An 18,599-nucleotide genomic window follows, 5' to 3' on the forward strand; every position below is an offset into this window, starting at 1 on the left:
CCACCGCCGGGGAAAGAGCATCGCAAGGCCAAGAATTACTATAAGGATGTTCCGAAGGGTGCCTACCTTGTGGCGGATGAATGTTCTAGGGATGTGATTTTTGAGTAAAACTTGCTCGTTTTGTCCTGTGCGCTGAAAACTTGTTTATAAGCACTAAGCAATGCTGTTGGATTTTAAAATATTACCTTCTGTGCGGCTGTTTAGCAATTCTGAGAGATGGCGAGTCGTCGGCTTCTGCCCCCGTGCCGCTAGTGCTGGGGTGTTCGGGGATAAACCTGAGCGCTCTTTTTCCCATGTTTGGGTCCTTCGAGGGAGGCGCTCAGCCCAACGAACAAGGCAATCGGACTATAATGCGTGAACACTCTCACTTAGCCATAGAATTCTATAAATTTAAATTTCGGCGAAGCCCTGGTATTCGGAAGACCAAGTTCGGGGCGCTATCCACGCCTTGGCCGGACAGAGCCGGCTCCTCACCCTAAACGGCATAAGTCCTTAGGGACTCGAAAAAACCTCTCGAACAGCGACCAGCTCTCGCTTCATCATGACAGTCAGTTTTAGCTTTCTCCACTGAGGTGCTCAACCCAGCTCAACTGGGGCACAATCGCAGTGGTTCTCCTAGTGCTACCTTAGACTGTATAGCGGAACGTAAGGCACCAAAACATAGGAGCCGGGCAAACCCAACTATTGACCCAAGACATGATTCGGAGCCGATGCATATAATGTTATAAGTTCGGGGTGCCGCACTTGTTAAAGTGTTCGGACTTCTCACACCATATTGAGGGGTACTAAAGCCCCTGGCGTATTTTGGCCGTACCAACGTGTACGGGTGCAACATGTTGTTAAGGAACATATATAAAGAAAAAATGTAATGTAAAAATAGATGAAAGCTATGCATTGTTTATTAAAAAGGGGTCCGATTAAGGCATGGAAGGTTGGACTAGTTAACATGTCCGTTCCTGGGGCAAGCTGCAGAATAGTATGCGGAACGGGTATACTGCTCGTGATAGAGACCACCTGGGAGTTCCGTAATGCGGCGTGGCTTGTCTGCTTCCCTAGTTCTTGCATCGTTTGTGCGGCAATTGAACTGCCGAACAGGCCTTACGAAGGATGGAGTCCTGAAAGTAAGAGAAAATTAAAAAATCGGCAGCACCTGGTACGGTTTAAGCCGTGTTTTGGGCGTGCCGTGATGGTGCCCCTCCCCCTATGCCCATGGTATCTCTAGAGCGTATTTATGTACGCGAAGTACTAGCGTCGCCTTTTTGCGAGGGTTGGGGTTGGGGCCGCATTGCTACGCGTGCTTGGATCGTGCCAGGCGGTCTTGTTGTAGGTTACTCCGGGCGCGCTTGACGGTGTCCGGTCGTTTAGTGGCCGGACTGGAGAACTGCCTGGAGAGGCTGCTTTGTACTTCCACTGCAAGGGTCGCCGTGTGCTCCTCCGTTCGGAGGGAGCGTTCGGTGTTTCCATTGACCGTAATTACTCCTCGAGGGCCTGGCATCTTGAGCTTAAGGTATGCGTAATGCGGTACCGCATTGAACTTAGCGAATGCGGTTCGCCCGAGCAGTGCGTGATAACCACTGCGAAACTGGACTATGTCGAAGATTAACTCCTCGCTTCGGAAATTATCCAAAGATCTGAAGACCACTTCAAGTGTGACTGAGCCTGTACAGTTGGCCTCTACACCTAGTATTATGCCTTTAAAGGTCGTTTTGGTGGGCTTAATCCTCGAGGGATCTATGCCCATTTTCCGCACTGTATCCTGGTAAAGCAGGTTCAGGCTGCTGCCGCCGTCCATAAGGACTCTAGTGAGATGAAATCCGTCAATAATTGGGTCTAGAACCAATGCGGTGAATCCTCCATGACGGATGCTAGTGGGATGGTCCCTTCGATCAAAGGTGATCGGGCAGGAGGACCATGGGTTGAACTTTGGGGCGACTGGCTCTACCGCGTATACGTCCCTTAACGCGCGCTTCCGATCCCTTTTGGGGACGTGGGTTCGTATATCATGTTCACCATCCGCACTTGTGGGGGAAAACCCTTCTGTCCATTGTTGTTCGGCGGCCCGGGCTCCTCGTCGTCATCGCTATGCAGCCCCTTGTCTTCATTTTCGGTGTTTAACTTGCCTGCCTGCTTGAACACCCAACAATCCCTGTTGGTGTGATTGGCCTGCTTTTCGGGGGTGCCATGTATCTGGCACGAGCGGTCGAGTATTCGGTCCAAACTGGACGGGCCCCTAGGATTCCTTTTGAATGGCTTTTTCCGCTGACCGGATTTAGAGCCTCTGAATCCGGCATTAACTGCCGTATCCTCAGCATTGTCACCGTTAATGCGGCGCTTCTGCTTGTTGTGACATGACCTGCCACTACTGTCCCTGGTGTCTGAATTACCAGGGTTCTTGGTCATATTGTTGCTATGAGCAAGCCAGTTGTCTTCTCCCACGCAAAAGCGGGTCATGAGTGTCGTGAGTGCTGCCATAGATTTCGGCTTTTCCTGTCCAAGGTGCCGGGCCAGCCACTCGTCACGGATATTGTGCTTGAAGGCTGCTAGGGCCTCGGCGTCCGGACAGTCGACTATTTGATTTTTCTTTGTTAGGAACCGTGTCCAGAATTGCCTGGCTGATTCCTCTGGTTGCTGAATTACGTGACTTAGGTCATCGGCGTCTGGGGGTCACACATAAGTGCCCTAGAAATTGTCGAGGAATGCGGCTTCCAGGTCCTCCCAACAACTAATTGATCCTGTTGGCAAGCTATTAAGCCAATACCGAGCTGGTCCTTTAAGCTTGAGTGGGAGCTATTTGATGGCGTGGAAATCATCGCCGTGGGCCATGTGGATATGAAGGAGATAATCCTCGATCCATACCGCAGGATCTGTTGTGCCATGATATGATTCGATGTTTACGGGTTTGAAACCCTCGGGGATTTGATGATCCATTATTTTGTCTGTAAAGCAGAGTGGGTATGCGGCGCCTCTGTACTGTGCTATATCATGACGTAGCTCCAATGAGCCTTGTCTACTGTGTTACCGTCTCGAGCCGTGGGGCACCCACGCGATCCGTAGATCGATCTTGTTTGCCTTGCCTTGTCCTCCAACATGTCTCGTAAGTCTAGCACATATTCCCGTGCCTTGGTACGGGGTGCGGCTTGAGTGGAGGGCCGAGAGGCCTATCTGTCACGACCACGAGGTGGCCGGTCAGCCGCATCAAGTGCTTCCTCCTCTAATCGGGGTAGCAACCTGCGCTTTGGGTAGCTCTTGGAGGGGCGTTCGAGTTTATGCTCTTCGGCCGCAAGGACTTCAGTCCATCTGTCGACTAGCAAATCTTGATCAGCTCTAAGCTGTTGCTGTTTTTTCTTGAGGCTTCTTGCCGTGGCCATAAGCCTGCGTTGAAAACGCTCTTGCTCGACGGGATCCTCTGGCACGACGAATTCGTCGTCGTCGAGGCTTGCCTTGTCTTTGGAGGGAGGCATATAATTATCGTCCTCGACCTCTCTGTCTGCCGCTCTCTCATGAGGGCTGGTTTCTCCATCCTCCTGTGCTAAATCTTGCTGGAGGGGGTTTTCTATGGCGCTTTCCGGAGTATTATTATCTCCCGTGCTGGAATCACCGTGTTTGTTTTGGCGGGATTTTGAGCGGCGCCGCTGACGCTGGTGCTTAGGCTATTTCTTGGAGGGGTCATCCACCGCTGTTCCATCGCCATCTCCCTCTTTTGGGGTGTCCACCGTGTATATGTCATACGGCGAGGTGGCTTTCCAGGGCCTAGTAGGCGCTGGTTCTTCATCATCTCCTTCATCGGCGTCTATACCGTCGATGTCTTCGGATTCAAAGTCGAGCATGTCGGTTAAGTCGTCGACAGTGGCTACAAAGTGGGTGGTGGGTGGGCTTTGAATTTCTTCATCGTCCATACCCCAACATTGCTGACCGTAGTCTGGCCAGGGCTCTCCTGATAAAGAGAGAGACTTCAGTGACTTTAGGATATCGCCGAGAGGCGAGTGCTGAAAGATGTCCGCGGCAGTGAACTCCATGATCAGCGCCCAATCGGATTCGATCGGCAGGGGCGCGGAGGGTTCGGAGTCCGGAGAGGAGTCCGGCTCCTTGGAGTCACGAGTCTCGCAGAGTATGGGGCTGGTGTTCGGCTCAATCGCCGTTGGGGTCGCAGCCCCCGAGGTGGCGTCCAACTGCCCATCCTCGATCGGCGCAGTTGGCTCCGAATTAAGGGTCGGAGCTGACGCGAGTGCGGCCTCCAGGGTACTGTTCGGCGGCAGAGCTAAATCATGCTCGTTGTGACAGTGCGGCGCGCTCGGCAGTGGCTCGAATCCGTCGAAGATCAAGTCCCCGCGGATGTCAGGCGTGTAGTTTAAACTTCCAAATCTTACCTGACGGCCGGGGGCGTAGCTTTCGATCTGCTCCAGATGGCCAAGCGATTTGGACCTCAGTGCGAAGCCGCCGAAGATGAAGATCTGTCCGGGGAGGAAGGTCTCACCCTGGACTGCAACGCTATTGATGATCGTAGGAGCCATCGAGCCTGATGGCGACGACACAGAGGAACTCTCAATGAAAGCACCAATGTCGGTGTCAAAACCAGCGGATCTCGGGTAGGGGGTCCCGAACTGTGCGTCTAGGCCGGATGGTAACAAGAGACAAAGGGACACAAAGTTTTACCCAGGTTCGGGCCCTCTCGATGGAGGTAAAACCCTACGTCCTGCTTGATTAATATTGATGATATGGGTAGTACAAGAGTAGATCTACCACGAGATCGAGGAGGCTAAACCCTAGAAGCTAGCCTATGGTATGATTATTGATGTGTACGTTGTCCTACGGACTAAAACCCTCCGGTTTATATAGACATCGGAGAGGGTTAGGGTTACACAAAGTCGGTTACAATGGTAGGAGATCTTCATATCCGTATCGCCAAGCTTACCTTCCACGCCAAGGAAAGTCCCTTCCGGACACAAGATGGAGTCTTCAATATTGTATCTTCATAGTCCAGGAGTCCGGCTGAAGGTATAGTCCGGCTATCCGAACACCCCCTAATCCAGGACTCCCTCAGCGGTCTTGGTCTTGTTGCACTGAAGAGGAACCTGTCACTTGCCTCCTTAGCACCAAAGAGGAACCTGGCACACTGGGCCCGGTAGCGCCAGCCTGGCCTTGCTCGTCATGGCTCACATCATACAAACCTCTCGAGGTGCACCTTGCATTGATATTTCCACTCCTCGGGAGTCAGCCTTGGGAGGCCTCCCCCAGGGAGGTCTTGGTGTCATCCGCCTCACGAGGCTTGTCCCCTCGCGAGGGTCTTGAGTTGTCGATGCTGAATCTGGGCCATACCGGGCCGTTGACAAAGCCATGTCATGGGTCGCAGGAAGGCAAGTCTGGGTACCCCCAGTCCCAAGACGCCGCAGGAGTCGCGATGTGCTTGCGGGGGCGGCCTCGCCCTCTCTTGGGAGGTGGCGAGCCAGGTCCCTCTTTGGGGGCCTTCCCCTTCTCAGCGGCAGAGAACTTCCTCGTCGGCGCCGTGAGGACTACAGCAAGGCGGCAAGGCAGAGAGGAGCAAGAAGAAGCAGGCGGCGAGAAGATGGAGATGAGCAAGGGGGTTCTACCCCTCTCTTCATTTATAGCCAAGGGAGGCCATCCGCCGGCCTCCACGATCCCACGCCATGATGGTCTTCTCTACATGCAGCATGGTCTCGTCAAGTCGAATGGTTGCGGTGGATGCATGGGGAAGCAGAGACGCCCACATCCCATCAATGGCCACGCGTCGACCAAGGACGCAAGCGGTTAGGGCCCGCGGTGCTCCGCACTTGCCCTTCGACTTCGCCTCGAAGCCAAGTACGAGTGCGCCTTGGGCCCGAGGGCTACTGTCGGTGTTTTGGGAACGGGGGTACCCAGACTTGCCTGCCTGCGGCCCACGGCGTGGCTCTGTCAATGGCCCGGTATGGCCCAACTTCAGGATCAACAATCCAAGACCCTCCCGAGGGCCTCAGCCTCGCGACGCGGACGACACCAAGACCTCCCTGGGGGCTGGCTCCCGAGGAGCGGAGATATCAATGCAAGGTGCACCTCGAGAGGTTTGTCTGACATGATGTAAAACCCACTATGCGGCTATATCTCCCAGGTGTCGAGGCACGACTTAGAGGCATAACTGCATTGTGGTTTTGTCGCAAGAGGGGTAATCTTCACACAATCCCATGTACTGAATAAGAAAGGGATAAAGAGTTGGCTTACAATCGACTTCACACAAATAACAAGTTAACATACATCATCCAGAATACAATCAAGGTCCGACTATGGAACCAAAATAAAGGAAGACAACCCCAAATTCTAGATCCCTGATCGTCCCTACTGGGCACCACTACTGATCATCCGGAAAAGACACAAGACAACGACCAAGATCTTCATCGAGCTCCCACTTGAGCTCGGTTGCGCCACCTGCACTGGCATCATCAGCACCTGCAACTGTTTGGAAGTATTTGTGAGTCATGAGGACTCAACAATCTCACACCCGTGAGATCAAGACTATTTAAGCTTATGGGTAGGATAGAGTAATAAGGTGGAGCTGCAGCAAGCACTAAGCAAATATGGTGTCTAACATACGCAAATAAGAGAGAGAAGAGAAGCAGCACAATGGTCGTGAAGCTAGAAGTGATCAAGAAGTGATCCTGAAACTACTTACGTTCAAGGATAACACAAGACCATGTTCACTTCTGTGACGCCCCGAGACCGATGCGCCAGGTGTTTTCCAGTTATTTGCCGGCGTTGCCATGTAATTTGCTTGCATGTTGCATTTCATCATGTCATCATCCGCATTGCATATGCATGTTTTTGAAACTTGCATCTGTCTGGGTTTCCCCAGTTCCGTCTGTTGTCCATTCTGAGTCCAACCACATTCGCACGCGCCCGCAGCATGTCCGAAATATTATTTTATAAGTGGCCGGAAAATGTTCTCGGAATGGGATGAAAGTTGGCGTCCGGTGTTGTTTTGTTGTCAGTAGACCGCCTGCCAAGTCTCATCGCATTCGGAGTCCGTTTGATGCCCCAACGGATAACTATAGCGGCAATATAGCCGGTCTAACGTCGGACGTTTTCGGTCTCTGGAAACAGTTGTCGGGCCTCTCCTTCTCTTCTCTCTTTTTTCTGAACCCTTCAAACCCCCCTTGCCTCCGTGGCCTGTTGTCAGACCTCCTCTACGCTCAGTTCTGAGAACCCCCTCACGCATCCGAAAATTTCCCCGAACCGACCTGGATAGTCATCGCCGTTGGGTTCGGATCATCCCTAGACGTCCCTAAAACGTCTTCAGTTTTTCTTTTGGTCTCGCCTAGAATTTTTATCCAACCGTATGATTTTAATAGGATGGTCCATATACCCCTTCCTTTCCCTATATAAAAAACCCTAGTCCTAATCTAGACTAACCCTAAAACCTAGGAGGTTTGTCCCATCCCTTCGCCGCCGCCACTTGTCCTCGGGATCCTCCCAGATCTCATCGTCCAAGCACGCACACCCAAGGCTCCATCTTCTCGATCCCCTCAGCCTCCATTCGCTACCAACCACCACGGCCGCCGCCCAAATCCTGCAGGAGAACGAGCTCCTCTGCCCGCGGCCCACCTCCTCGCTCGTGCCCGAGAAGGAGCGCTCGGCCTCGTCTCCTTGCGTTGCCGTTCGCCACGCCGGCGACCACGGGCATAACCTCCTCTGCTTCCCATGCGCCACCACAGCAGCAGCGCTGCGTTGTTCCTTCTCCCCTGCAGTCTCTCGTGCGCCCCTGTAGCACCCAATTCTTCCCGCTTGGACCCGGCGGGGCCTCCTCCTCCCGCCAGTGCAGCGACGCCATGCACGAGCGCCTTGAACGAAGCAGCTTCCCCACCACATGCGCGGATATGCTCCGCCACCGTCCAGTTATCCTCGTTGTTTTCGCGCCGTCCCGGACGTCCCCAACCTCGCTTGCTGCCGCTTTCGCAGGAAGCCGCCATGGACGCCAAGCCGCTGAGCCTCCCGAGCTCCTCCACCACAGCCTCGCGCGTCCGTCCTCACGACCAACTGCATCGCTGGAGACCACCGCCAGCAGGAACCCCGCCGTGGATGCAGACTTCAAGCCACCACCACTGCCGTCGGAGACGCCATGATCGCGCCGGAGTTTTGCCTTGTTGCCCGTCCATCCACACCGGCCTCCGGTTTCGGCTCGCCCGCGCCGAGATTTCCCAGTCATCGCCTACCTCGTCATCATCGCGCCAAGGCCGACGCATCTCTGCTCGGCTCACCTCGTTGCTGCATCCCCACGCCTGCCGGCCACCGGATCAACGCCGCTCCATTGCCTCGTCTTCACCCCCTCTGCCGCGCCATCAGTCGCCGGAGCACCCTGCAGCTGCGCCACTACCTGCATGCGACCTCCTCTACTTCCAATCGAGAGAATGACCGACCGCGTTGACCGCGTAGCCCTTCACCCGCGTGGCCCTCAGCGCAAAGACACAGCCAGACCCACCGGCCTGCTGCTTCCATCGACTGGGCTTGGCCCATGGGTGAGCTGCCCCAGCCCCCCTCTTGTTTTCTTTCCTCATGTTGGGGCAGCCTCTGTTTCGGGCCGCTATATTTTTTTCTCTGGTCCTGCGAATTTTGCCAATATTCCAGAGTTGACAGTTTTACAGAAAACCCCTTCTAGTACATGCATTTAATAACTCACCAACCATGCATCACATGAAAAAATTAATATATGAAACTTGCTTAGAATTTTGTGTAGATTAATAATTTGCAACTTTCATGCATGTTAAAAATGTTTAAATTGATGTTTGCTTTAATTTGCTTAAATAACGTGCTAAAATGATTTAATTCATAACTAATTAACTGTAGCTCAGATTTAAATAATCTTTATATGTAAATGGGGTAGAAAAATGCCTCTTTTAACATGCTGGCTTCACTTTGCATGTTTAACAACTCTAAAATTTGGTTTAGGGCAGAATAGTTCCAAACCTAAAATATGCACATGAGGATTTTTCTGGACTTGTTGTTTGTTGTTCCGGCCTCATTTCAACTTGCATATATAGGTAGTTTTCTTATGCTTCACCCCCTTGCCATGTTAAACAACATTTAATATTGTTGAGTAAATAAACGAGATCGAACTAAATAATTGAAGTGGTGTTCCCTCAATATGCAACCCGTTGCATATTGAGCTCCACTTAATTTGTAGGATTGTTTGTGCACTTTGCCATGCCATGCTTCATTAAACCGGTCAGGCATCATACTTGGTTGTGCATCATGCCATGTTTATGTGATGGTTGTTTACTATGTTGTTTGCCTCTTTCCGGTGTTGCTTCTTAGGGTTAGCTCCTATAACGTCACGTTTGTGAGGATCCGTTCGACTACGTCCGTTTGTCTTCTTCATGGACTCGTTCTTCTTCCTTGCGGGATCTCAGGCAAGATGACCATACCCTTGAAATCACTTCTATCTTTGCTTGCTAGTTGATCGCTCTTTTGCTATGCCACGATACCTACCACTTGCTATATCATGCCTCCCATATTGCCATGTCAAGTCTCTAACCCACCTTTCCTAGCAAACCGTTGTTTGGCTATGTTACCGCTTTTGCTCAGCCCCTCTTATAGCGTTGCTAGTTGCAGGTGAAGATGAAGTTTGTTCCATGTTGGAACATGGATATATTGGGATATCACAATATCTCTTATTTTACTTTAATGCATCTATATACTTGGTAAAGGGTGGAAGGCTCGGCCTTATGCCTGGTGTTTTGTTCCACTCTTGCCGCCCTAGTTTCCGTCATTCCGGTGTTATGTTCCTTGATTTTGTGTTCCTTACACGGTTGGGTTATAATGGGAACCCCTTGACAGTTTGCTTTGAATAAAACTCCTCCAGCAAGGCCCAACCTTGGTTTTAAATTTGCCTAACAACCTATCACCTTCCCTTGGGTTCTGCAGACTCAAGGGTCATCTTTATTTTAAGCCCCCTGGGCCAGTGCTTGTCTAAGTGTTGGTCCAAAACAGAGCCACTTGCAGCGCCACCTCGGGGAAACTTGAGGGCTGCTTTTAGTTGTACGTAGTGTTCATCCAGTGTTGCCCTGAGAACGAGATATGTGTAGCTCCTCCTGGGGTGTCGGCGCATCGGGCGGTCTTGCTGGTCTTGTTTTACCATTGTCGAAATGTCTTGTAATCGGGACTCCGAGTCTGATCGGGTCTTCCTGGGAGAAGGAATATCCTTCGTTGACCGTGAGAGCTTGTGATGGGATAAGTTGGGCCACCCCTGCAGGGTTTTGAACTTTCGAAAGCCGTGCCCGCGGTTATGGGCAGATGGGAATTTGTTAATATCCGGTTGTAGAGAACTTGACACTTACCTTAATTAAAATGCATCAACCGCGTGTGTAGTCGTGATGGTCTCTTTCCGGCGGAGTCCGGGAAGTGAACATGGTTCTTGTGTTATGCTTGAACGTAAGTAGTTCAGGATCACATCTTGATCACTTCTAGTTCGCGACCATGCTTTGCTTCTCTTCTCGCTCTCATTTGCATAAGTTAGCCACCATACATGCTAGTGCTTGCTGCAGCTCCACCTCACTACATTTTCCTACCCATAAGCTTAAATAGTCTTGATCTCGCGGGTGTGAGATTGCTGAGTCCTCGTGGCTCACAGATACTTCCAAACAGTTGTAGGTGTCAATGAAACCATTGCAGATGACGCAACCAAGCTCAAGTGGGAGCTCGATGAAGATCGTGTTTGTTGTGTTGTTTCGTTTCCAGTTGATCAGTAGTGGAGCCCAGTTGGGGCGATCAAGGATCTAGCATTAGGGGTTGTCTTTCTTTATTAGGTTCTGTAGTCGAACCTTGATTGTATTCTGGATGATGTAATGCTATATTTATGTATTGTATGAAGTGGCGATTGTAAGCCAACTCTTTATCCCTCTCTTATTCAGTACATGGGATGTGTAAAGATTACCCCTCTTGCGACATGCCTACTATGTGGTTATGCCTCTAAGTCGTGCTCCGACACGTGGGAGATATAGCCGCATCGTGGGTGTTACAAGTTGTTAATCAGAGCCATCCCCGACTTAGGAGCCCCCTGCTTGATCGAATCGCTGACGTTGTTGAGTCTAGAACAAAAGTTTTGAGTCTTAGGGTTATATATATCGGAGAGTAGGATTCTTTTTACTCCTCAGTCCCTTCGTCGCTCTGGTGAGGCCTCCTGACGTAGAGTTTTGACTCTTCTCTGCTCAAATTTCATGAATTTTTTTAGGATCACGCGGGTATCTTGGAATCGTTCCGATGGTTTTGTGACGAGAACATTGCTCTTGGCGCCTCCTGACATTTAGGGGTTGTGGCAGTGTCCCGGGGAGTTGAGCTCCGAGGTGTTGTCGTCACAATTTTATCGTTGCAGTTCTGGAATACCTAATTTTCACCGACATCGAAAATCTCTTTTATGCAGTTGTTGGTGAGATAACCTCGACGCCACCCAGTACTGGGGCGGGAGTTCGGGAGTATTGCCATAACTTGTATAACGGATGCTTGTCGAAGGTTGAGGTAAATGATTTCCGAAGGTTTCTTGGTTATGTGTTGAAGGATGGATACAGCTGGATGTAGGATTTGCTAGTTTTGGGTGAGATATTATGCTTCCCATGTATCCCCAACACCGGATTGCATAACCAGAAAGTTTTGGGAGTTTATAAGTGGGAATTCAAGTAGCTCCTAGGATATCTTTCCGACAGATGTATGATATGAAATTGGGGTTCAACGTCTAGTGGTCCGCCTATCCACGGTTGGTTTTATAGTGGTCTCGTTGTGTCTTAAAGAGTCCTTGGCTAGGATGACTCGGGGACGCTTCGTATGTCATGTGCACCTCCTTGTACATGATGGTGTCGTACGATCGAGCCCATGTGGGCCCAACCACGAAAACTTCGGATGAAATCTCTATCATATGTTTGTTCCGGCTTATTCTCCAAGCCAATCCTTTGTTTTTGTTTTCAGTTGTGGTATTCGAGTTGTTTCGAAGTCAAATGTTGATTCCATACCTTTCCTAAGCGGTGTTCTCATATTTCTATGTGGATACTAATCCTTCTTGATCATCGAGATTGTCATGTCAATCCTTTTCAAGCGGCGGGTTTCTCTTCAAGTGGATCCGATCATTTCAACATCCGCACGATCACCTCTCGGTTTTCCCAACGTTGTTAGTTTCTTCTGTCCCTAAGTTGCCTTTGTTTTTCCCGCCCTCCCACCTTTTTTCTACAAGGACTCATATATCTTAATCAAGTATCCATTTTAATTATGGATGGGAAGTCTCTCCATTCTATTCAGTCAATGTTCTTACCCGATGGTTCTCATGAAGATGCTCTACTAGTTCATCATTCTTCGTTCTCTTTCTTCTCCAGTGGATTCAATTCAAGCTTTGTTGATCATATCCTTTCTTCGTTTTAAATGTTTTCTTAGGCCGGTGCACTTCTTAATCGCTCACCTCTCGCTATTCATTTGCTCTGGAGTGTTGAAGATATCTTAGAAGATTCACATTTCCATTCTTGATCCGTTCAAGATATCTTGAAGTTGCTATTTCTTTCAAGCCATTTAAATCAACCGGTGCAATCTCTCTTCAAAACCATTTCAATAGTGTTTCTTTTGAGTGGGTCCTAACCCACAGGTCTTTTCCCAGGAACTTACCTGACTCTTCTAATCTTCACGGAGTTACTCTCAAATTCTTTTCCAAGTTTGACGTAAGAATGAATTATCATCAGTCATATGTCTTTCCCCAAGATCTTTCAAACTCTTTTCGTTGTTGGCTCAACCTCTTCGCTTTTCATTCTACCGGGGTGTCTCATCAATTATCATGGTGATGTTTCTCGTCGTCATTCTCGGATTTTGAAGACTGAAGAAGTGTGTCCTCTAAATCTTGTTTCATTCTCTTCAAGATTCATGGTTCTAGCTTTATGCCATCCTCTCATAATTGTTTTTGATTGTAAAAATTCTTTTCACCCATCCGGGGCATTTCATGAGTTGTTTCCATTTCTTTCCTCCGAAGGCCATCTTTTCAAATATTATTCATTCCAGTTTTCAGCTATTGTTCTCCCAATTTTACCGGTGCATCATTCAATTATTCTCTAATCAGCTCGTGATCTCTTCGTTCACTTGTATCTAAATTCACTCAAGTATCTTCATTCGTTTTCCAATTCTACCTGGTGATTTTTGCCTTTGCTACTCTCATTTTCAATTCTTACGGTGGTTCGTTCAAGAGTTCTCTTCCTATGTTCTCATATCAATTCATTCGTTCTTTCAAATCCTACCGGTGGATCGTTGAAGACCTTCCCAAGTTTGCGCTATATCTATCTTAATCCTTCCTACAAGAATAAGTAGTATGCCAAATCCGTTGCTTGTCACCAATTTAAATTGGTGAAGGATAAGCATAATGTAATTCTTATTCTTGTTTCATAGAATAAATTCAACTCCTTATTCCGGAGGCTAATCAAATTCTCGTTTTCAATTGTTCATCTTTCTTTCCCCGAGTTCCAAATTTTTTTCTCGGTTATATCATCGTGAAGCTCCTTCTAATCATTACAAGGCTTCACCTTGTGTTTTCAACTTCTCTTTCCTTTCGTTTGGCCATCCTTTTATTACCGGAGTTTCTTCATGGAGGTTCTACATGGTGGTTCATCAAGGATTATTTTCATTCTTCATTTGTTCTTCAAGATTCTCTCGAAGTCATGATCCGCCAAGCTATACTCTAAATTAAACATGGTGTTCGACACATGTCTTGTTTTGAGGAGTTCAAGCATTCTTCGTCTTGCATTCCGAAGTGCGATTCTTTCTATCTCATCTTTTGAGCTGGTGTTATGTCATTTTGATAGTTTCCTTCATGTTTCATGATTGACAAGTTGCCAGGAATGAGGTATCTTAAATACATCAATCTCTTCATTGGAGTTATCTTGGGTTATATTTCACCTAAACCTTTCCCTAAGAATTGTTGCTATTTATGGTTCTCATAAATGATCCAAGTTCTTCATTTATCCTCCCAGTGAAATAAGTTTCTCGTCTCCTAGTTCATATCAATCCAATCTATTGTTTTTCGTTAGTGGAAGAATTTCACCTCATAGTTTTGAGATGTTCTCCATAAGCCCACTACAAGCTTGTTCTTTTTGTTGTTGGTTTTCCAACAACCCTGTCATATCCTTCTTGGAAGGGTGCTTTCCAAGATCAGTTGTGGTAGAAGTTGGCTTTTTCTTCTCCATTCTTTTATTCCAATGATATATCTTTTATTCTTCCTTCCGGAGGCATTGTGATGTTGCTCTTTTCAATCATCATCTCGAATTGTGAGGATTGTGTTCTTTCATGCTTATCCTTTTGACCGGAGTGTCATGCCCTCTATTCAAGACCTCTCATCTTATCAAGTTTTCCATCCCTTCTCAACCGGAGTGCTGTTTGAAATCGTTCTTACCCCTTGTGCCATTCTTTCAATAGTTCCGGAGGCAGTGTGTTGTTGATTTCATCAAGTATCTTCTCATCTTGTCAAGTTCATGTTCAATTACATCCATTTCTAGTCCGAGTGTTGTCCAAATTACATCATTCTTTTTCTCTCTCTATTTTGTTTTAACCGGAGTGTTGTGTCTATCATTCCTCTTCTAACAGGAGTCTCGTCCAAGTGCTTTCATTTTTCCAAGTTCATATTCTTTACCTTCCTTTTCCAACCGGAGTGTTGTCGTAATTGATCCTTATCGTTCCATGTACATCTTGTTTCAACCGAGGTGCTTGTATGTAATTCTTATCCATTGCAACCCTTTTCTTATGTCTTTCTACCTACAAGGTTCTAGTAATGTTCCTTGTTCCTCTTTTCTAATGGAGTGTTTCAACTGTGATCATCTTCATTGTATGCTGTCTTTCTATTTGTTCAACCTCGCAAGGTTCGTGGTCTCACTCATTTGTCAAAGAAGCAACTTAGTTTTATCTCTTCTCTTCCTCTTCCGTTTCTCTCCGGTGCCATTCTAGATCTCGGGACGAGATCCTCTCGTAGTGGTGGAGTGTTGTGACGCCCCAAGACCGATGCGCCAGGTGTCCTCCAGTTATTCGCCGGTGTTACCATGTCATTTGCTTGCGTGTTGCATTTCATCATGTCATCATCCGCATTGCATCTGCATGTTTTTGAAACTTGCATCCGTCCGGGTTTCCCCAGTTCCGTCCATTCTCCGTTCTGAGTCCAACCACACTCGCATGCACCCGCGGCATGTCCGAAATATTATTTTATAAGTGGCCGAAAATGTTCTCGGAATGGGATGAAAGTTGGCATGCGGTGTTGTTTTGTTGTCAGTAGACCGCCTGCCAAGCCTCATCGCATTCGGACTCCGTTTGATGCCCCAATGGATAACTATAGTGGCAATATAGCCGGTCTAATGTCGGACGTTTTCGGTCTCCGGAAACAGTTGCCGGGCCTCTCCTTCTCTTCCCTCTTTTTATCTGAGCCCTTCAAACCCCCCTTGCCTTCGTGGCCTTTTGTCAGACCTCCTCTCCGCTCAGTTCTGAGAACCCCCTCGCGCGTCCGAAAACTTCCCCGAACCCGACCCGGACAGTCATCACCGTTGGGTTCGGATCATTCTCAGATGTCCCTAAAACGTCTTCAATTTTTCTTTTGGTCTCGCCTAGCATTTTTATCTCAACCGTACGATTTTAATCAGATGGTCCATACACCCCTTCCTTTCCCTATATAAAAAACCCTAATCCTAATCTAGACTGACCCTAAAACCTAGGAGGTTTGTCCCATCCCTTTGCCGCCGCCACTTGTCCTCGGGATCCTCCCAGATCTCATCGTCCAAGCACGCACACCCAAGGCTCCATCTTCTCGATCCCCTCAGCCTCCATTCGCTACCAACCACCACGGCCGCCGCCCAAATCCTGCAGGAGCACGAGCTCCTCTGCCCGCGGCCCACCTCCTCGCTCGTGCCCGAGAAGGAGCGCTCGGCCTCGTCTCCTTGCGTTGCCGTTCGCCACGCCGGCGACCACGGGCATAACCTCCTCTGCTTCCCATGCGCCACCACAGCAGCAGCGCTGCATTGTTCCTTCTCCCCTGCAGTCTCTCGTGTGCCCCTGCAGCACCCAATTCTTCCTGCTTGGACCCGGCGAGGCCTCCTCCTCCCGCCAGTGCAGCGACGCCGTGCACGAGCGCCATGAACGAAGCAGCTTCCCCGCCACCTGCGCGGATCTGGTCCGCCACCGTCCGGTCATCCTCGTCGTTTTTGTGCCGTCCCGGACCTCCCCAACCTCGCTTGCTGCCTCTTTCGTAGGAGGCCGCCAAGGACACCAAGCCGCCGAGCCTCCCGAGCTCCTCGACGACAGCCTCACGCGTCCGTCCTCGCGACCAGCTGCGTCGCCAGAGACCACCGTAAGCAGGAACCCCGCCGTGGATGCAAACTTCAAGCCACCACCACTGCCGTCGGAGACGCTATGCTCGCGCCGGAGTTTTGCCTTGTTCCCCGTCCATCCTCACTGGCCTCCGGTTTCGTTTTGCCCGCGCCGGGATTTCCCAGCCGTCGCCTACCTCGTCGTCATCGCACCAGGGCCGATGCCTCTCTGCTCGGCTCACCTCGTCGCTGCATCCCCACGCCTGCCGACCACCGCTCCACCGCCTCGTCTCAACCCCCCTGCCACGTCGTCAGTCGCCGGAGCCCCCTGCAACTGCGCCACTGCCTACCTGTGACCTCCTCTGCTTCCAATCGAGAGAACGACCGACCGCGTTGACCGCGTAGCCCTTCACCCGCGTGGCCCTTAGCGCAAAGACACAGCCAGACCCGCCGGCCTGCTGCTTCGATCGACTGGGCTTGGCCCATGGGTGAGCTGCCCCAGCCCCCTCTTGGTTTCTTTCCTCATGTTGGGCCAGCCTCTGTTTCAGCTAGCTATATTTTTTTCCCTGGTCCTGCGAATTTTGCCAATATTCCAGAGTTGGCAGTTTTACAGAAAACCCCTTCTAGTACATGCATTTAATAACTCACCAACCATGCATCACATGTAAAAACTTAAAATATGAAACTTGCTTAGAATTTTTGTAGATTAATAATTTGCAACTTTCATGCATGTTAAAAATGTTTAAATTCCTGTTTGCTTTAATTTGCTTAAATAACATGCTAAAATGATTTAATTCATAACTAAGTAACCGTAGCTCGGATTTAAATAATCTTTATATGTAAATGGGTAGAAAAATGCCTAGTTTAACATGGTGGCTTCACTTTGCATGTTTAACAACTCTAAAATTTGGGTTAGGGCAGAGCAATACCAAACCTAAAATATGCACATGAGGATTTTTCTGGACTTGTTGTTTGTAGTTCCGGCCTCATTTAAACTTGCCTAGATAGGTAGTTTTCTTATGCTTCACCCCCTTGCCATGTTAAATAAAATTTAATATTGTTGAGTACATAAACGAGATCGAACTAAATAATTGAAGTGGTGTTCCGTCAATATGCAACCCATTGCATATTGAGCTCCACTTAATTTGTAGGATTGTTTGTGCACTTTGCCATGCCATGCTTCATTAAACCGGTCATGCATCATCCTTGGTTCTGCATCATGCCATGTTTATGTGATGGTTGTTTACTATGTTGTTTGCTTCTTTCCGGTGTTGCTTCTTCGGGTTAGCTCCGATAACATCATGTTTGTGCGGATCCGTTCGACTACGTCCATTTTTCTTCTTCATGGACTCGTTCTTCTTCCTTGCGGGATCTCAGGCAAGATGACCATACCCTCGAAATCACTTCTATCTTCGCTTGTTAGTTGATCGCTCTTTTGCTATGCCGCGATACCTACCACTTGCTATATCATGCCTCCCATATTGCCATGTCAAGCCTCTAATCCACCTTTCCTCGCCAACCGTTGTTTGGCTATGTTACCGCTTTTGCTCAGCCCCTCTTATAGCGTTGCTAGTTGCAGGTGAAGATGAAGTTTGTTCCATGTTGGAACATGGATATGTTGGGATATCACAATATCTCTTATTTTACTTTAATGCATCTATATACTTGGTAAACGGTGGAATGCTCGGCCTTATGCCTGGTATTTTGTTCCACTCTTTCCGCCCTAGTTTCCGTCATACCAGTGTTATGTTCCTTGATTTTGCTTTCCTTACGCGGTTGGGTTATAATGGGAACCCCTTGACAGTTCGCCTTGAATAAAACTCCTCTGGCAAGGCCCAACCTGTCACAGCCCTAGCTTTGGCCTTGCTTGTCATTGCATCATCATCTTGCATCATGTTTATGTTTCTCAGAAACTTGAAATGGGGATGATCAAACCCTAGCAGCAAATGGAATTCAAATAGGTTCAACTAAAATAAATTCCAAGAACCTAAAATGGTCTTAGAAAAATGTTCATGATTTTTGTTGATGCTGGAAACAGCAACCAGAGGTGATGCACATTTTTCCTAGCCATATTGGATTTTACCTCAACACATATTGTATTTGATTGGGGCTCCAAAACATTGCTATAAATATTTTGACAGCTCCAAATATTCTGAGAAATATTGAAGGACACTGGATTAATTCAGGGAGTTCCCCAAAAAATATTTTTAGAATTATATAAAAATGATTTGGTCTTTGAACTAAATCAAAACATAATAGCAAAAATAGAAAAACAGAACAAATTAAATAAACAGAGAGAGAGAGTCACCTGGG

General features: G+C 48.6%; 1 protein-coding gene across 1 annotated transcript; it reads left to right on the forward strand.

The window, feature by feature from the left end:
* The first annotated feature begins 8,497 nt into the window (after positions 1-8,497).
* Positions 8,498-18,363, forward strand: LOC147975387 (uncharacterized). The gene is made up of 3 exons (XM_087520394.1): positions 8,498-8,501; positions 15,696-16,774; positions 17,575-18,363. Exons 1-2 carry the CDS (start codon positions 8,498-8,500, stop codon positions 16,640-16,642), a joined length of 951 nt encoding a protein of 316 aa, XP_087376520.1. The 3' UTR covers positions 16,643-16,774; positions 17,575-18,363.
* Positions 18,364-18,599: the final 236 nt, after the last annotated feature.

Source organism: Triticum urartu, chromosome 4A, assembly GCF_056163025.1.
Source record: "Triticum urartu cultivar PI428250 chromosome 4A, HENAU_Tu73, whole genome shotgun sequence".
Taxonomy (NCBI): Eukaryota; Viridiplantae; Streptophyta; class Magnoliopsida; order Poales; family Poaceae; genus Triticum; species Triticum urartu.